A 19581-nucleotide genomic window follows, 5' to 3' on the forward strand; every position below is an offset into this window, starting at 1 on the left:
AGTGCCTACCTGCAGTTCATCGCGTGTACTCCATTTGGCGTAGCATAGCAACAGTACGGGTCATGGGTCGTGACCCGACTGCTGTGAAACCTCCCTATAGGAGGGAGAAAGCACCAATTCGATTTAAGAGCAAACTTACTGCATGAGCCGCATAACCGGACTGCAAAAATTATCCGAAGGCCTTGACACGAAACACAAAATGTCACACCCAAAGATGCAGCGTGACCTTCTGAGTAACTTTGTGTCGTTTTGAACCAACTCTTCCTTGTTTATGGGATCCGACAGGCTGCAGGGGTCGGAAGTCTGAAGAGCGGTCTCGAACCGAAACGTCACCTATTCCTATTTCGATTGGGCAGCTTACAACCCAGCGGTATGACTACTGATCTCTCTAACTTGAAAGTAACCCCTGCATTCCCTCTCTCCCCATCCCTCCCCCACCCAAGTCGCACCAGGGTAAAGTAAAGTAAAGTAAGTAAAGTAAACTTTATTGTCAGTTCAAATAATGCAACTAGTTACACAGAGGATTGAAATTGCGTTTCCCCATACTCCAAATGTGCAAGTAATATTTATAACACAGACAGACTATATACCAATAAAAATAGACAGGACATATACATTATATAAAATATTCACAGTGTGCCAGAGTGTAGTAAAATTTTGAGGTATGCTATTAAGGTGCAATAATAAAAGGTGCAATATAGAAAAGTGCAAATGGCATACTGCAGACATTGAATTAAAGTTATTTTGACAGTCAATTGATCTTAGTTTGTGTAATGTTCATGGAATTTTCTTGAGTGTGTTGAGTAGTCAGATGGCCTGAGGGAAAAAGCTGTTTTTGAATCTGGTGATTTTGCTCCGCATGCTGCGGTAGCGCTTGCCGGATGGTAGGAGGATGAACAGTTTGTGTGCTGGGTGGGTGGTGTCTTTGATGATATTGGTTGCCCTCTTGCGACAGCGAGATGGGTATAAGTCCTGGGTTGCTGGTTGTGGTGATCTGGTGATCTTCTCCGCTGTCCTCACCACTCTCCGTAGGGCCTTCTGGTCAGCAGCAGAGCAACTGCCATACCAGACTGAGAGACTGCTGATAAGAATGCTCTCAATGGCACCCCTGTAAAAAGTGGTGAGGGCAGAAGGGGGGAGGTCGGCTCTCCTCATCCGTCGAAGGAAGTGGAGGCGTTGCTGTGCTTTCTTGACTAGGGAGATGGTGTTGGTGGACCATGTCTGGTCATCTGTGATGTGCACTCCCAGGAACTTGGTTCTTTTCACAGACTCCACTGCACTGCCATTGATGGTGAGTGGGGTGTGTGCTGTCTGTTTCTTCCTGAAGTCCACAGTTATTTCTTTTGTTCTATTGACATTGAGTTGAAGGTTATTGATGTCACACCAGTTGATGAGTTGTTGTACCTCCTCTCTGTAGGCTGAGTCATCATCGTGGCTGATGAGACCCACCACTGTTGTGTCATCTGAGAACTTGATGATGTGGTTCGAATTATGTTTGGCACAACAGTCATGTGTCATCAGCGTGAACAACAGAGGGCTCAGCACACATCCCTGTGGGACCCCGGTGTTCATGATGGTGGTCTCTGATGAGTTTTTGCCAACTCTTACTGTCTGTGGTCTGTCGGTGAGGAAGTCCAGTAACCAGTTGCATAGTGGGGTGTTGATGCCTATTTCGCCGACTGGTGAATCTCTGGAATTCTCTCCCGCAGAAGGTAGTTGAGCCCAGTTCATTGGCTATATTTAAGAGGGAGTTAGATGTGGCCCTTGTGGCTAAAGGGATCAGGAGGTATGGAGAGAAGGCAGGTACAGGATACTGAGTTGGATGATCAGCCATGATCATATTGAATGGCGGTGCAGGCTCGAAGAGCCAAATGGCCTACTCCTGCACCTATTTTCTATTCACCAGGTGTTGGGGGATGACTGTGTTGAAGGCGGAGCTGAAGTCGATGAACAGCACCCGCACGTAACTGTTATTGTTTTCCAGATGAGCCAGGCTTAGGTGGAGTGCTGTTGCTATGGCATCATCAGTGGAACGGTTGGGACGGTATGCAAACTGGAATGGGTCAAGTGTAGAGGGGAGACTAGATGTTATGTGGGCCTTGACCAACCTTTCAAAGCACTTCATCATGATGGACGTGAGTGCTATGGGCCGGTAGTCATTCAGTGTTGAGGCTGGGGATTTCTTGGGTAACGGTATGATGGTGGTGGCTTTGAAGCATACTGGTATGATGGCTTGGCTCAGAGAGGTGTCGTAGATGTCAGTGAGAACATCTGTGAGTTGTTCAGCACAGTCTCCGAGCACAGTATGTTGTCATTACCTGCAGCTTTTCTGGGGTTCACCTTGAGTAGGGTCCTCCGCACATCAGCTGGGTCCAGGCGAAGTGTTTCATGGTCTGTGCAGGGACGGGCTTTTGTTGGTGTGATGGTGTTGTCCTCCTCAAACCGGTTGAAGAAGGTGTTAAGTGTGTTGAGGAAGTTCCCATTCTCACCTAGCAAACAACTAGTTCTCATTCTCACCTAGCAAACAACTAAGCATGGCCTGTTTCCTTTATCATCGTTACCCTTTTGGATATATTTCATTCATTTGTTCTATATATCTCTACATCACTGTCTATATCTCTCGTTTCCCTTTCCCCTGACTAGTCTGAAGAAAGGTCTCGACCCGAAACGCCAACCATTCCTTGTCTCCGGAGATGCTGTTGACCCGCTGAGTTACTCCAGCAATTTGTGTCTATCTTCGGTGCAAACGAGCATCTACGGTTGCTGTCGGGGTCTGCAGATGACAGACTGGGGTCCAGTGTTGGGGAACCCCCGCGCGTGCCCGACCTTTCCGGGGGAATTCCTTCGCTGGCGCCGCGTTCCATAAACCAATGACGTCATAGCCGAGGCGCGCTCACGCTGGCGAGTCGATGGCGGGTGGGCGGGGCCGACGGGGCGACGTAATCAATCGAGCGCCGGTGGGCGGGGCCGACGGGACGACGTGATCAATCGAGCGCCGGTGGGCGGGTCGTGTGATCGGCGGCGGCGGCGGGTCGGTGGCGGCGGCGCGTGTCCCGTGTCCATGGCCTTGCTCGGGCTCGAGCTCGCAGTATGACGGATCACGGCGAGGAGCAGCGCAACGAGCTGGAGGCGCTCGAGTCCATCTACCCCGACTCGTTCACAGGTGGGTGGACACACACACACACACACACACACACACACACACTCCACACGCTCGCCGCCGCACACACGCACGCAAGGCCGACATCCGATGGGGACCGGCTGGATGGGGGTTGGTTGGGGACACAGGTGGTGGAGGCCCCGGAGGACCCGCCCGCCTCCTACTGCTCGCCGCCGCCGCCGCCGCAAGGCCGACATCCGATGGGACCGGCTGGATGGGGGTTGGTTGGGGAGGGAGGTGGTGGAGGCCCCGGAGGAAGAGGAGATTGGAGGAGGAAGAGGCCCTCGGTGGCAGAGGAGATGTGGGAGGGGGAGGCCCCTGGCGGAGTTGGAGACTAGAGAAGGAGGAGGCAGAGCCCCTGATGGAGGAGGCCCCTGGCGGAGGTGGGTAGGGAAAGAAGAGGCGATGGAGATGCAGCCCCCCCCCCGGTGGAGGTGGTGAGGGGATGGAGGCCCCGGGGAGAGCCACTTCCATCAGTATTAGAAAATTACAATGGTCACTTATTAAAAAAAATATCCCGAGCCGAGCCCCCGGGATCGAGAAAAGCTGCCCCTCACTCACTCACTCACTCACTCGCGATCAGGGGTTGTGAAGTGACAGGTGAGGCCAGTGTGGGGGCCACCGACTCTCCCACAAGTGGGATGGGCGAGGCGTTGGAGAGGAGGTTTGCACCAAAGATCCTTTGCTATAGGATCTTTGGTTTGCACTTTCTGCTGACTCCAGCCTCTATGTACACGTGGTCTCCAGCCTCTCAGTGCCTTCCTGAAAGCTGCTTCTCCTCTAAGTTGTCATCGGTCAGTCGGTTCCCAAGGGTCTGTGGGGGCATGGCCTTTTTTTTCTGAAGGAGGCTTTGAAAACATAGAGGTTGTTGGTTTATGCTGACCACGGTGTCAGTATTTGTGCTTCCCTGTGGCTATCAAACTGTACAACTCCTCCCCCTTCTGTTGGGTAGACTGACCACCTCCCCCCTCCCAAATCATTTCCACTCGTCACTTTAATTTCATTTCACTTATCTTGTATTTTATGACTGTTGGCAGATCTGGGATTAATAAAGTTCTATCCTATTGTATCGTATGCTAGTGCAATACAAACAGACATCCCCTTGAGACCTTCTGAGTAAAAACTCGGCAAGCTCAAAATACAGTAATGTTTCACCACATAAACCAATAAAAAAAATACCTACAGCTATTTTTGGCTGTAATGACCTACATCAACATTTGAATGTTGTTGGCTAACTTTACAGAATTACATATTTACAATGGGAGTGTGAGATTCAAAAATCACAAATGCTCTTGAGACAAATTCAGACAAAGAAGTGTTTTTTTTAATTTCATATTCTGCAGAATAGGTGCCTCTCCTCTGATGTCCCCTAGAGGCACACAAAAATGGAGATTGTATCTATCTTTTATAACTTTCTTCACTATGGTCACTACCTCATGTCTCCCCATCGAGCTTCGTCCAATCATAACATAAAGCCCACATTCCCACGAGAATGTCCAGGAACGTCTCGGAACATCTCCAGATGTCAAAGGCTTCTGCTGGAGTTTTTATCTTTGTTACTTTCTTTATCTAGAATTACCCTCTGTCCTGTATATTGTTACTTTATTCTACCAGCAGTCTGGCTTCTGACAGCTCATTTCTTTCTAAGTTATATTTTTCAGAGTTCTAGTATAAATCAACCATCCCTATTAACCCTTTTCTCACAATCCACCATTTTTCTTTTTGCTACGCATCGTTTGATTTATACTATATCTTCCTTTTCTAGTGCTAGCAGCAGATTCTTCGCCTCCCTATCCTCCTCTCGCTAGTCATACTGTGTTCTGAAGGCCATCATGACGGCGCTGTTCTTTGTCAGGGCTGTCTCTATCAATCGCTGAGCCAGACCCCGTGCGCAGGGAATGATACAACATCCGAATAGGCACAAAGTCAATGGTTCCTTCCCTTCACGCACAGTCCATGGGCTGATATTGTCCGGTGGGGCCTCCATAGGACCCTTAAATCGGCTTGCGTGTGTCCACCCTTTTTCTTTTGTTCGTACTGCTGTCTCGGTGATTAATAACACAAGGTAGGGTCCAGTCCACCTAGGTTGAAGCTTTTCTTCCTTCCATGATTTTACAAGATCCCAGTTCTCTGCTTTCACAGAATGGATTGGCAAGTCAAGATGGGGACTCTGTGCCAGCAGCCCCTTGGTTTTTAATTCTGTAATAGAACGAGATACTGCCAGTAAACAGTTCCTTAAGAAAACATCACTACCATGGTGGGTATTCCTTCTATCTTTCCCAAATAATAAAGACCTAACTTGCTCAACCTTTCTCTTATCTTAGTTGCTGAAACCCAGTGAACATTCTAATTGATCTCCTCTGTACTCTCTATTTTGTTAACTTTTTCCTATAATTATGCCTACCAAAATTATACACCATACTCCACAATTGACCTCACCAATACCTTGTACAATTTAACATTACAACCCAACTTCTATACACAATGCTCTGATTTATAAAGGCCAAAACACCAAAATCTTTCTTTACCATCCTTTCTACACAAGATTCCACCTTCAGGGAATTATGCACAGTTATTCCTAGATCCCTCTGTTCAACTTCATTCCTCAATTTACAATCATTTACCATGTAAGTCTAATTTGAATTTGTCCTGCCAAGATGTATCACCTCACACTTATCAACATTAAACCCATCTGTCATGTTTCAACCCACTCTTCCAAATGACCTAAATCTCTCTGTACATTTTTAAAATCTACTTAATTATTCACAACACCACCTATCTTAGTATCATCTACATACTTCTTAATCGATCTTACCACACCAACATCCATATTATTGATTCACATGACAAACAACAGTGGAACCAACACACATCCCTGAGGTACCCCTCTAGTCATTGACCTCCAACCTGATAAACATCCATCCACCATTACTCTCTGACATTTCCCATACAGCCACTTTTTAATTCATCTTGCTATTCCTTACTAACCTCTTCTTAACCAACCTTATTTCCTTATTGAAGCTTGTCAAAGGCCTTACCGAAGTTCCTAAGAAAAATCAAGATTAGTCAAATGTCACAATCACAAATCCATGCTAATTCTTCCTAATCCTACCCTATATATCCAAATTCCTATAATATTGTCTTTAGTATCCTTTCCATTATTTCCCACCACTGATGTCAAACAAGTTCTTGTTAAAACTCTACTCTTCTTTGTCCTCCTGTTCTGTATATTGTTTTACCCTCTGTCCTGTATATTGTTACTTTATTCTACCAGCAGTCTGGCTTCTGCTGACAGCTCATTTCTTTCTAAGTTATATATTTCAGAGTTCTAGTACAAATCAACCATCCCTATTAACCCCTTTCTCACAGGAGCACATCCCAACTGGCAGAATCCCTCCGAATATTCAAATACCAGTGGCTGGTCCGAGGGGTTCCGAGCACAAAGCACCAGACACCGTGTTAAAACAGGAGGTGTATGACGTGTTAATACAGGAGGTGGCCATTTAATGTCTTTCCTGATCTCATCATAAGAGTTTACGTGAGGGCAGATTAATATGAACATTCATTTAAGGTCTTCCCCAGTTACAGTGGTACAGAATCAGAATATTCCACACTTGATTACTGGTTTCCATGGTCATAAAGTATCCGTTTAATTTAGTTTAATTTAGAGATACAGTGCAGAAACAGGCCCTTCGGCCCGACAGTCCATGCCGCCCATACACTAACAATATCGTACTACCGGGGACAATTTACAATTCTTCCCGAAGCCAATTAACCAATAAGTCTGTATGTCTTTGGAGTGTGGGAGGAAACTGGAGCACCCGGAGAAAACCCACGTGGTAATTGAGAGAACGTACAAACATCATGCAGACAACGCCCTTAGTCTGGTTTGAACCTGGGTCTCTGACACTTGGTAGCTACTCTCCTGCTGCGCTACTGTGCCACCCCAGTGGAAGTTACATTGTGAACAGTTTTATTTTGAAGGCTGCTTCTCGATTGACTTAATTCGTGCTATCCACAAAATTTCATGATTCCTGAATATTCTTCAACAAAGGCTTTGTTAACTAAATTAGTTGTTTCTGGAATTAAAGGTAAATTATTTAGTTGGCTGAGAAATTGCTGTGGAATTAGGAAAGGTAGGAACTTGTTTATCTTGCTTAACTTGACTGTCACGTTGACCCCATATTTGCTAGAAAACACTATTCCATTATGATAAATGCTGATGTCGTGACAGACACTTTTTGCCACTCCCCATGTTAAAGTGTTCACCCATAATTAAATGTCCCAATGAAATTCAGACATGACTATGATTTATGTAACTTTAGTCCCACAAGTAGCTTTGATGCCCATCAACACTTTCACTGTCCACTTACATTAGGGGTAAGTGGATATGGAAGGAAACAAACACCCGGTGTAAACCCATGAAGACACAGGAAAAACGCACAAACTCCATACACTCAGTATTCAAAATCAGATTGAAAGCTGATTGCTGGAGCAGTAAGGCAGCAGCACGAACCCTGGAGATGTGTGCTATCTAATGAAAAATTACTGGTTATTTTGGTACATAAAGAAGATAACATAGACTTAGAAAATACACGCAGGAGTAGGCCATTCGGCCCATCGAGCCAACACCGCCATATAATATGATCATGGCTGATCATCCAAAATCAGTATGCCGTTTCCATTTTCTCTCCATATCCCTTGATTCTGTTAGTCCTAAGAGTTATATCTAATTCTTCCTTGAAAACATCCAGTGAATTGGCCTCCACTGCCTTCTGTGGCAGAGAACGCCACGGATTCACGACTCTGGGTGAAAACGTTTTTCCTCATCTCAGTCCAAAATGGCCTACCCCTTATTCTTAAACGTTGACCCCTGGTTCTGGACTCCCCCAACATCTGGAACATTTTTCCTGCATCTATGCTGTCCAATCCCTTAAAAATGTTATATGTTACTAGACTAAGTGGGACCCGTTGGGTCCCAGCATCATACGGGAGGGCTGGTCCCCCAACGCAATATTCCACCTCTCCACCAATTCCAATATTGGTGGCCAGTGGAGGGGTGGGAGGGGGCGCACTTTCTGGAGCGCTAGTATTGGTGTTGTGGGCAGAAGGGACTGGTTTCCAGAGGGCTAGTCACTCAAGCCTGTTGTGCTGGCAGCTCACTCACTCATGGCTGGTGGGCCGGCAGTTGACTCACGCTATTCCTTGAAATTCCATTTCAAGCAGGGTGCAAGGCCGCCAAATTCAAGTGCAGTTTCTTACCACTTCAAACAGGGTGCAAGGCCACCAGACTCGAGTGCAGTTTCATACCATTTCAAGCAGGGTGTAAGGCCACTAAAGACAGCGAGTCGTGACCTCTCCCTCCTCCATCTTGCAGAGACTGCCACATCCACACTTCTGGGTATTATAATCCCCCCTCCCACCAGAAGGGGCGTGGTCTTCATGGTGTGATTTACATGAGAGAGAATCTCAACATTTTTTAAACACTAATAACTTTTATTTTTCATCGATGGGAAAAATCCTCGGCACCTGATGAGTGGAGGGGGACTGAGTAAGATGGCCAAAAATCACAGCCATATGTGGTGGCGTTTCTTTCTAAAATTAATATAAACGCAAACAGGAAGTGGTCAAGATTAGACTTTTAATTATATAGAAGGCAAGGCAACTTGAATTGGGCAAGGCAACTTTAATTAGGCAAGCAATTTTAACTAGGCAAGGCAACTTGAATTAGGCAACACACAGCTTTAGCATTTCCAAACCAAAGGCAACACAGCTTTAGCATTTCCAAACCAAAGGCAACACAGCTTTAGCATTTCCAAACCAAACCAAAGGCAACACACAGCTTTAGCATTTCCAAACTATATTTTCAAACCACATTAAGGGCACTGACAGGTCAGTAAAACCACTCACAGTTTAGTAGACATGTGTTCATGGTATTCACAGCTCAGACTGAGAGACGTGACCCACATTTAATTCCTTTGTCTAAATCGTTAATATATATTGTAAATAACGGGTCCCAGCACTGAGCCTTGTGGCACCCCACTAATCACTGCTGCCATTCTGAAATGTACCTGTTAATTCCTACTCTTTGCTTCCTGTATGCCAACCAGTTCTCTATCCATGTCAATAGCCTACCCTCAATACCATGTGCTCTAATTTTGCACACTTGTGTGGGAGACAAGCAAATCTCTTGTCTGAAAACTAACTTTCCAGAAATGTTAAGGAGCCAAGAGTCTAATGAAGATGAGGACTTTTCATTGTTGTATTGCTGAAATGTGAGCAAGACAAAATGAGGACCTGGTGTCTTTCCCTAAATGCTAAATGACAACATTGAACCAGTGAGAATTCTGATGAACCAGTGAGAATTCTGATGAATCTTATGGTGATCTAGTGGAAACGTCCAAAACTCTATCAGGACGAAACAGACTGGATGCAAGGATGTTTTCTCTAAAAGGGGTGAATAAAATGAGGGGTAATTGTTTCAAAATGCAGGGCAAGACATTTAGGAATGAGGTGTGGAGGAATTTGGTCTCTCAGTGAGTGAATGGTCTGCCAATGAAGGATGGGAAGGCCACATTTATGAAAAAAATGAAAAAAAGGAGATACAAAGGCATCATGGTGTGGGTAAATAGTGCCAATTTGGTATGGAGACAGAAAAGCCATGTGTAGAATGGTAAAGCTTGCCCAAATGGGTGCATGGTCTATTCCTTTTATGTTTCTACTGTTCTGCAATGCTGAGGAAGATTGGATTGATTGATGTGTGATGCTCCAGTCATTTTAGATATTTTGCTTTTGCTTTGTTTTATGCTAAGCACTCAGGGCAATAATGATTGAATTTGTTTAGACTGAATTAAGAGAAAAAAATGAATGTTTTAAACTAAGTTTATAATTAATATTGTCATGAAGTATTTTAAAAACACAAGTCGGAGTTGATAAATCAAACCATTTAGTAAGCTCTGGCTGAAATAGATGTGGCCTCGTCAGTATTTCCTCGCTCTCAACCAATACTCCTTGTATCCTTGTAGCTTATTTCACCTTGAAAATATTCAATTATTGCACTGTGGAATAGACAATTCCAAAGATTCACTACCCTCTGAGAGTAAAAATCCCTCCTCATCTTCATCTTAAGTAGGTGACCCCATATTCTGAAACTTGCTCCCTAGCACTGGATAACACTGCTTTGAGGGAATCGTCCGCTCAAAACCCCATTTTTTTTCAACTCCCCCCTCAGGATCTTTATTTATTTCCGTAAGATCACCTTTCATTTTTTCCTAAACTTTAGTCTGTCCAGACCCAGGTCCACTACCTTTATGTATACATCAACTTCTTCATGCTCGGAATTAATCTAGTGCACCTGCTGTGAACTGCTTTCAATACAAGTATATTCTTTCTCAGAAATGTGGAACTACACAAGACTTCTGGCGCACTCACCAGAGCCTGTACAATTGCATCAAAACGTTACTTGTTATATGCTTTGTAGCACTTACAATATCAGCTTTCCTCATTATTTGTTATTACATACATGCTGATTGTTTACCTGCTGTACCTATTTGCTGATTTTCCATTTATCTAGGATATTCTCCATAGGGTATTGACACTTATTTTTTCTTCCAGTGGTGTTGGAGAATCCTGCAAGTTTTACCATAAGGGTAACGTCTGAAACAGGTGAAAATGAAGAAAGTAAGTTTGGTTCAATAATATCTCCAAGTAACTTATTTAGTTATTTTGTTTAACATCATGTCATGTAAGTTTCATGTCAACGTCCACTTACGCTACTTGCATTATATATGTAATTTGCATTTTGTTTATGATGCAAGTATGAAATAATATGGGGGGAAAAAACACAATTGGACCCACTCCCTCAAAGCAATGCATCAATTTGTATTATAGTGAAATGTATGCAATTTAACATTCTTGAGCCCAGAACAATCACAAGAAAGTCTGAAGAAGGGTTTCATCCCGAAACGTTGCCTATTTCCTTCGCTCCTTAGATGCTGCTGCACCCGCTGATTTCTCCAGCATTTTTGTGTACCCACAAGAAATACTTGTTCCCTGCATCACCTCAAATAAATACTGCATAATTTCCCACTATTAGCATTGTGTTTTATCCTATACTTTGTAGCCATTGACTTTTCAGCATGGAATTATTAGATTCCTCGCCACATTTGCTGATCTGCGTAGTTACAAATGTATTTCCTGTTTTCAACTAGATATTTTCCAGCAATTAAAATGTAATTGGAAACATTATAGGACCAGCATTAAGGACAATCAAGATAGGTCAAGATAGGTAATCAAGTATGGGATGGCAGGGCTCTCGCTTAACTTTTTTCCCCTGTTGCCAGTCAGGCAACCTTGGCAGCTTTTTAGGTTGCCAAATGACAGTTTAGGTGGTCATTTAAGATAGCTTGCCAGGGCTCTCGCTTAACTTTTTTTCCCTATTGCCAGCCGGGCAACCTTGGCAGCCTTTTAGGTTGCCAAATGACAGTTTAGGCGGTCATTTAAGATGGCTTTCATGACGTGTGCTCGGACAAAGTGCGTTACCAGTCGGAATTATGCTCAATGAAGCATTCACATATTATTTCTGCTTCAAATGAAGTCACAAACTAATAAATTCATCAATCAAGACGTGATATATACCACAATGACATGCAGCAAAAGTATAATACAGTATCTCAACTCTTTTTACACATTGCAATTAATGCCATTTTTATTATTTCTTTCCACTTCCAAACAAAAATGTGGTTGGATTATTCGGCGTATGATCAATCTGTGTCAATAAATCCTGGACCTTGATAACATATGTGCTTAACCATGCACACTACAGATTGATGCAAGCATGTTTTCTGTGAAGGACCAAACATTATCATGGCACGGCCATAGCATATGTCGTTATTGCTATTGGTACAGAAACACTCTCGCTTTCCACATAGTAAAGAGTGGGAGTAAACTGGTCCTTTTCAGAATGGCAGGAAGTGACGTGGGGTACCGCAAGGCTCAGTGCTTGGACCCCAGCTATTTACAATATATATTAATGATTTGGACGAGGGAATTGAATGCAACATCTCCAAGTTTGCGGATGGCACAAAGCTGGGGGGCAGTGTTAGCTGTGAGGAGGATGTTAGCTGTGAGGAGGATAGGCTGGGTGAGTGGGCAAATGCATGGCAGATGCAGTATAATATGGATAAATGTGAGGTTATCCACTTTGGTGGCAAAAACAGGAAAGTAGACTTATCTAAATGGTGGCTGATTGAGAAAAGGGGAGATGCAACGAGACCTGGGTGTAATGGTACACCAGTCATTGAAAGTAGGAATGCAGGTGCAGCAGGCAGTGAAGAAAGAGAATGGTATGTTAGCATTCATAGCAAAAGGATTTGAGTATAGGAGCAGGGAGGTTCTACTGCAGTTGTTCAGGGTCTTGGTGAGACCACACCTGGAGTATTGCGTTCAGTTTTGGTCTCCAAGTCTGAGGAAAGACATTCTTGCCATAGAGGGAGTCAGAGAAGGTTCACCAGACTGATTCCTGGGATGTCAGGACTTTCATATGAAGAAAGACTGGATAGACTTGGCTTGTACTCGCTGGAATTTAGGAGATTGAGGGGGGATCTTATAGAAACTTACAACATTCTTAAGGGGTTGGACAGGCTAGATGCAGGAAGATTGTTCCCGATGTTGGGGAAGTCCAAAACAAGGGGTCACAGTTTAAGGATAAAGGGGAAATCCTTTAGGACCAAGATGAGAAAAACATTTTTCACACAGAAAGTGGTGAAGCTCTGGAACTCTCTGGCACAGAAGGTAGTTGAGGCCAGTTCATTGGCTATATTTAAGAGGGAGTTAGATGTGGCCCTTGTGGCTAAAGGGATCAGGGGTATGGAGCGAAGGCAGGTACGGGATACTGAGTTGGATAATCAGCCATGATCATATTGAATGGCGGTGCAGGCTCGAAGGGCTGAATGCCTACCCCTGCACATATTTTCTATGTTTCTATAATTGATCCGCAACAAAATATACAGGTTGCAAGGAATTTTCTAAAGGCATTTTATGATAATAGCTGTTAAACTGACTATACCCATCTGACATTACACTAACTAACAAGAGATGGCCAAAGGACATAAATGCAGCAAATGTTCTTTTGGTAATATATTTAAAGGTGTCGAGACGCCACATTACCGGACATTCAGATTAGGTGTGTTTAAGAAGGAACTGCAGATGCTGGAAAATCTAAGGTACAGAAAAAAGCTGGAAAAACTCAGCGGATCCAGCAGCATTTATGGAGCGAAGGAAATAGGCAACGTTTTTGGCCGAAACCCTTCTTCAGACTAGATGTATGTGTTGTGAACAGCAATGAAGATACCCAGTTTGTAAGCAACAATTTAAAAAAAAATTTGTTGATAAATGCTTTTTCCATCATTCCCACTTCAGAATTAACGTTAAAATTTCAACTCTAATAACTCCTGACCAAATTTGTGATGTATATGACTGACTGTAGAAGTAAAACCTGGAAAATCCAACATATAGATGTGAATGGTGCTCAGTAAATAACTACAGTACTGATTATCCATATTAAGATCATTGATTTGCCAATGGATTAAAATAAATAATAACATTGGGAATTAAAACTTAGGAGCAGGGAGGTTCTACTGCAGTTGTACAGGGTCTTGGTGAGACCACACCTGGAGTATTGCGTGCAGTTTTGGTCTCCAAATCTGAGGAAGGACATTATTGCCATAGAGGGAGTGCAGAGAAGGTTCACCAGACTGATTCCTAGGATGTCAGGACTGTCTTATGAAGAAAGACTGGATAGACTTGGTTTATACTCTAGAATTTAGGAGATTGAGAGGGGATCTTATAGAAACTTACAAAATTCTTAAGGGGTTGGACAGGCTAGATGCAGGAAGATTGTTCCCGATGTTGGGGAAGTCCAGGACAAGGGGTCACAGCTTAAGGGAAATCCTTTAAAACCGAGATGAGGAGAACTTTTTTCACACAGAGAGTGGTGAATCTCTGGAACTCTCTGCCACAGAGGGTAGTTGAGGCCAGTTCATTGGCTATATTTAAGAGGGAGTTAGATGTGGCCCTTGTGGCCAAGGGGATCAGAGGGTATGGAGAGAAGGCAGGTACGGGATACTGAGTTGGATGATCAGCCATGATCATATTGAATGGCGGTGCAGGCTCGAAGGGCCGAATGGCCTACTCCTGCACCTAATTTCTATGTTTCTATGTTTCTAAAACATATTTGATTGCATTCCGTTATCAAACATAGTTGATGTAAGCTCTGAAGACATTTCCAGCACAATAGGGTCGGGAGGGGGTGTGTGTGTGTGTGTATGTGTGAATCAGTGCAGGATGGATAGATGGTGGTGGTTTGAGAAGGCAATCGGTGTGGATTGGATGGATTGAGGCAGGAGAATTAGTGCGTGTTGGTTGGAGTAGGTAAAATTGTGAGGGGAGAGCGCGGGGGATGACAGTGGGTTGAATGGGGGGGGGGGGGGGAGGGGGGTCTGTGCAGGATTGATGGGGGAGCATTGCCGGGCAACGTTAATTTCGAGCCCTGCTTGCATGACGCATGCGATAATGTGTTCAGACGATTTGCGTAGTTACCAGTCGGAATTATGCTCAATGAAGCAGTCATATTATTTTTGCTAATAAAGTCACAAACTAAACATATTCACCAATCAAGACATGATATATACCACAATGACATGCAGCAAAATTATAATATAGTATCTCAACTCTTTTTACACATTGCAATTAATGCAATTTCTATTATTTTTTTCCACTTCCAAACAAAAATGTGGTTGGATTATTCAGCGTATGATCAACGTGTCAATAAATCCTGGACCATGATAACATATATGCTTAACCATGCACACTACAGATTGATGCAAGCATGTTTTCTGTGAAGGACCAAACATTATCATGACATGGCCATAGCATGAGTCGTTATTGCTATTGGTACAGAAACACTCTCGCTTCCCACATAATTTATCCACAACAAAATATACAGGTTGCAAGGAATTTTCTAAAGGCATTTTATGATAATAGCTGTTAAAACTGACTATACCCATCTGACAGGTTAAACATTACACTAACTAACAAGAGATGGCCAAAGGACATAACTGCAGCAAATGTTCTTTTGGTAATATATTTAAAGGTGTCAAGACGCCACATTATCGGGCATTCAGATTAGATGTATGTGTTGTGAACAGCAATGAAGATACCCAGTTTGTTAGCACCAAATTAAAAAAAAATTGTTGATAAACGCTTTTTCCATCATTCCCACTTCAGAATTAACGTTAAAATTTCAACTGAAATATCTTCTGACCAAATTTGTGATGTAAATGACTGACTGTAGAAGTAAAACCTGGATAAATTCAACGTATAGTTGTGAATGTTGCTCATTAAATAACTACAGTACTGATACTCCATATTAAGAGCATTGATTTGCCGTTATAAAGGAATTCTGTAATAGCGTGTCAATGGTAGCTGTGACTAGGCACGGAAATCACTATCAAAATATGGAGGGGACGGGACACACAATTTCTTGGCGGCCGTGCGCGCATGCGCGCACTCACACACGCGCGAGGCTTCGGAGCAAAGATACTAGTATCTTTGCTTCGGAGGCTCAATCCGGCGCTAAATGCAGCTCAACTCTGGTTAATCTACAGCCCTGCCTGGACTGATGGGACACCAGCGCTGCTTCTCCGCGCTGGCTGTAAACCTGGGCCATATTTCCCATAAGTCCAGGCAGGGCTGTAGGTTAACCTGGCGGGACAGGCAGATTTGAACTGGGTTTAGCGCTGCGCAGGCTGTTGGCCTGGGGGGCAGCGCTCCAGTCTGACTCCCGACGTCTCTGGCCACCCCTACGGGGGTGGGGGGGTGGGGGGGGGGGGGAAGGGGGGGTTGAGAAGGCAATCGGTGCGGAATGGATAGATTGAAGCAGGGGAATTGGTGCATGTTGGTTGGAGTAGGTAAAAGTGTGAGGGGAGAGGGTGGGGGTGACGGTGGGGTTGAATGGGGGGATCTGTGCAGGATGGATGGGGGAGCGAGTGCAGGATGAAGGGGTGGAGCAGTGCAGGATGGATGGGAAAGGGGGTCAGTATAGGATGAATTTAGGGACCATTGTAGGATGGATGGGGGTGGCAGGCGAATCAATGCGAGGTGGATAGGGTGATCAGTGCAGGATGAATAGATGGGGGGGGGGGTAGATGAGGGGAGCACACGGGATGTCAGTGAGGACTGAATAGAGGCAGGAATGGGGATCAGTGCGGGATGGAGAGGGGGGTCTCAGGATAAGGGGGGTGGAGGGGGTCGTACAAGAGAGAGAGAGAGAGGAAGGGGGCAGAGGAATTGGGAAGGAAGGTCAGCGCTCCTCGGACAACACCGGCATCATCTGCCTTCGCCGTCCCTGTCCATCGCCGCCGCCAAAGGGGGAGGCAGTTGGGATCTCCTCGCCACCGTTTCCCCTCCTCCTCCAACCAACAGGAAGGTGCAGGGCCGAGCGGTGCAGATGCTTCAGACGGCGAGTGGAGGCCTCCCCCTTCCTCCTTCCCTCTCTCCCTCCTCCCGGCCTCAGCGTGCGAGAGGGTTTGTTTTGAAAGCGCCGTTGGCGGAGTGGCACGCAGCAGTCGCTATCATGGCGGGCGGGGAGCGGAAGGAGGAAGAGATGGAACCGCTGCTGTGCGGGATTGCCATTCGCTTTGACCCTCCGTCACGCCACACTTAACATCTTTCCCACGCATTACAGCCGTTGCCGACACGAAACGTCACGTTCCTTTTCTCCAGAGATGCTGCCTGACCCGCTGCGTTACTCCAGTTTTTTGTGTCTATCTTCGGTATAAGCCAGTATATTCAGTGCCAAGCCGGGCAAAATGACTCGGGGTTTAGGTTGCCCAGCGGCACTTTGGGTGGTCAGTGGCACCCGGGCAACCGCTAATTTCGAGCCCTGGATGGATGATGCTAGTATAATGTATCCCTCAGAATACCCTCCTGTAACTTACCAACTACAGATGTTAAGCTCACCGGCCTATAGTTCCTAGCATTTTCCCTGCAGCGCTTCTTGAAAAGAGGCACAACATTTGCCACCGTCCAGTCTTCCGGCACCTCTCCTGTATTTAAGGACGACTCGTAAATTTTAACCAGGGCTCCCGCAATTTCCTCTCGAGTTTTCCGCAATGTCCTCGGATATATCTGATCGGGCCCTGGTGATTTGTCAACACGACAGTACCTTCAGTACCTCTTCGACGGTAACCCTGACTGCTCTCAAAACACTTCCAGTGACTGCTCCAATTTCCTCCATCCTACTGTCTCCTCGGTAAATATAGTGGAGAAATACTCATTTACGACCTTGCCCATCTCCTGTGGCTCCACACAGAGGTGACCGCTTTGATTCCTGAGAGGTCCCACTCTCTAGTTACCCGTTTTCCCCCTTATGTATTTATATAATCTTTTGGGATTGTCCTTGATGCTGCTTGCCAGAGTTATCTCCTGGCCCCTTTTTACCTTTCTGATTTCCTTTTTAAGTATACTCCTTAGTTCCCGAAACTCCTCCAGGGATGCACTTGATCCCAGCTGCCTATACCTGTTCCATGCATCCTTCTTATTTTTGTCTAACATCTCAATTTCTCTTGTCAGCCATGCTTCCTTACGTTTGCCTGCTTTTCCCTTCACTCTAATGGGGACGTACACATCCTGAGCTTTCTTCAGTAAACTTTTTAAAACATTGGAAATAAAAATGCTACAACTTTGTGGTGAAATGTGAATAGTCACCAGTTTCTGGCCAGTTAGCAACGTGACCCCTCAGAAAACAGAATAGGAGTGTTTTTCTTTATGGTGAAAGTTTGTGCATGTGTGACTGAATGCCAACAAACAGATGTAGTAGCAATTAGGAAGGTAACTGGTATCTTCCCCTTGTATTGCAATACTTTTGAATACAGCAGTAAAAATATCTTAATGTAATTATTTGGGGCTTGCTGAGATCACATCTTGAGTATTACATACAGCCTTGGTCCCGTTATCTAGAAAGTGTCACTTGCCCAAGCAGTTGTCCCCACGTGCCTTAAAACCACCTCCATCGTGCCGGTGCCAAAACACTCCACTGCGGCAAGCCTCAACGACTTCTGCCCAGTTGCACTTACCCCCATCATCACCAAGTGCTTTGAGAGGCTGGTCCTGGCACACCTCAAAGGCTGCCTACCCCCCACATTGGATCCCTATCAGCTTGCCTACCGCCAGAATAGGAGTACGGAGGATGCCTTCTCAACGGCACTTCACTCCGCCCTCTCCCACCTCGACAACAGAGACACTTACGCAAGAATGCTGTTCATCGATTACAGCTCAGCATTCAACACCATTATACCCTCTAAACTGATCACCAAACTCGGTAACCTGGGCATCGACCCCTCCCTCTGCAACTGGATACTGGACTTTCTAACCAACAGACCCCAGTCTGTTAGGTTAGACAAGCACACCTCTTCAACCCTCACCCTGAACACCGGCGTTCCACAGGGCTGTGTGCTGAGCCCCCTCCTCCACTCCCTCTTCACCTGCGACTGCACACCTGCACATGGTACTAACACCATCATCAAGTATGCAGATGATACAAGGGTGATTGGCCTCATCAGCAACAACGATGAGTCGGCCTATAGGGAGGAGGTCCAGCTCCTAGCAGCATGGTGCGCTGACAACAACCTGGCCCTTAACTCCAAGAAGACCAAGGAGCTCATTGTAGACTTCAGGAAGTCTAGGGCCGGGCACACCCCCATCCACATCAACGGGACGGAGGTGGAACATGTTTCCAGCTTCAGGTTCCTGGGGGTCAACATCTCCGATGACCTCTCTTGGACCCACAATACCTCAACTCTGGTCAAGAAGGCGCACCAGCGTCTCTTCTTCCTGAGGAGACTGAAGAAGGTCCATCTGTCTCCTCAGATCCTGGTGAACGTCTACCGCTGCACCATTGAGAGCATCCTTACCAACTGTATCACAGTATGGTATGGCAACTGCTCTGTCTCCGACCGGAAAGCACTGCAGAGGGTGGTGAAAATTGCCCAACGCATCACCGGTTCCTCGCTCCCCTCCATTGAGTCTGTCCAAAGCAAGTGTTGTCTGCGGAGGGCGCTCAGCATCGCCAAGGACTGCTCTCACCCCAACCATGGACTGTTTACCCTCCTACCATCCGGGAGGCGCTACAGGTCTCTCCGTTGCCGGACCAGCAGGTCCAGAAACAGCTTCTTCCCTACGGCTGTCACACTACTCAACAATGTACCTTGGTGACTGCCAATCACCCCCCCCCCCCGGACACTCCTCCCACAGGAAAAAAAGAAGTCTATGACTGTATGCATGTAAATAGATTTATTTATTGAAATCATATTCTATGTCGCTCTTCCAGGGAGATGCTAACTGCATTTCGTTGTCTCTGTACT

The 19581-nt window shown here is 45.4% G+C and overlaps 1 protein-coding gene across 1 annotated transcript in view; it reads left to right on the forward strand.

Moving 5' to 3' along the window:
* The first annotated feature begins 2985 nt into the window (after positions 1-2985).
* Positions 2986-19581, forward strand: part of rwdd1 (RWD domain containing 1) — a 32520-nt gene continuing 15924 nt past the window's right edge. The window contains exons 1-2 of the mRNA XM_055635791.1: positions 2986-3163; positions 10775-10840. Of these exons, the coding sequence (XP_055491766.1) occupies positions 3091-3163; positions 10775-10840 (139 nt within the window). The 5' untranslated portion in view covers positions 2986-3090. The remainder of the gene's footprint in view (positions 3164-10774; positions 10841-19581) is intronic.

Source organism: Leucoraja erinacea, chromosome 5, assembly GCF_028641065.1.
Source record: "Leucoraja erinacea ecotype New England chromosome 5, Leri_hhj_1, whole genome shotgun sequence".
Classification (NCBI taxonomy): Eukaryota; Metazoa; Chordata; class Chondrichthyes; order Rajiformes; family Rajidae; genus Leucoraja; species Leucoraja erinaceus.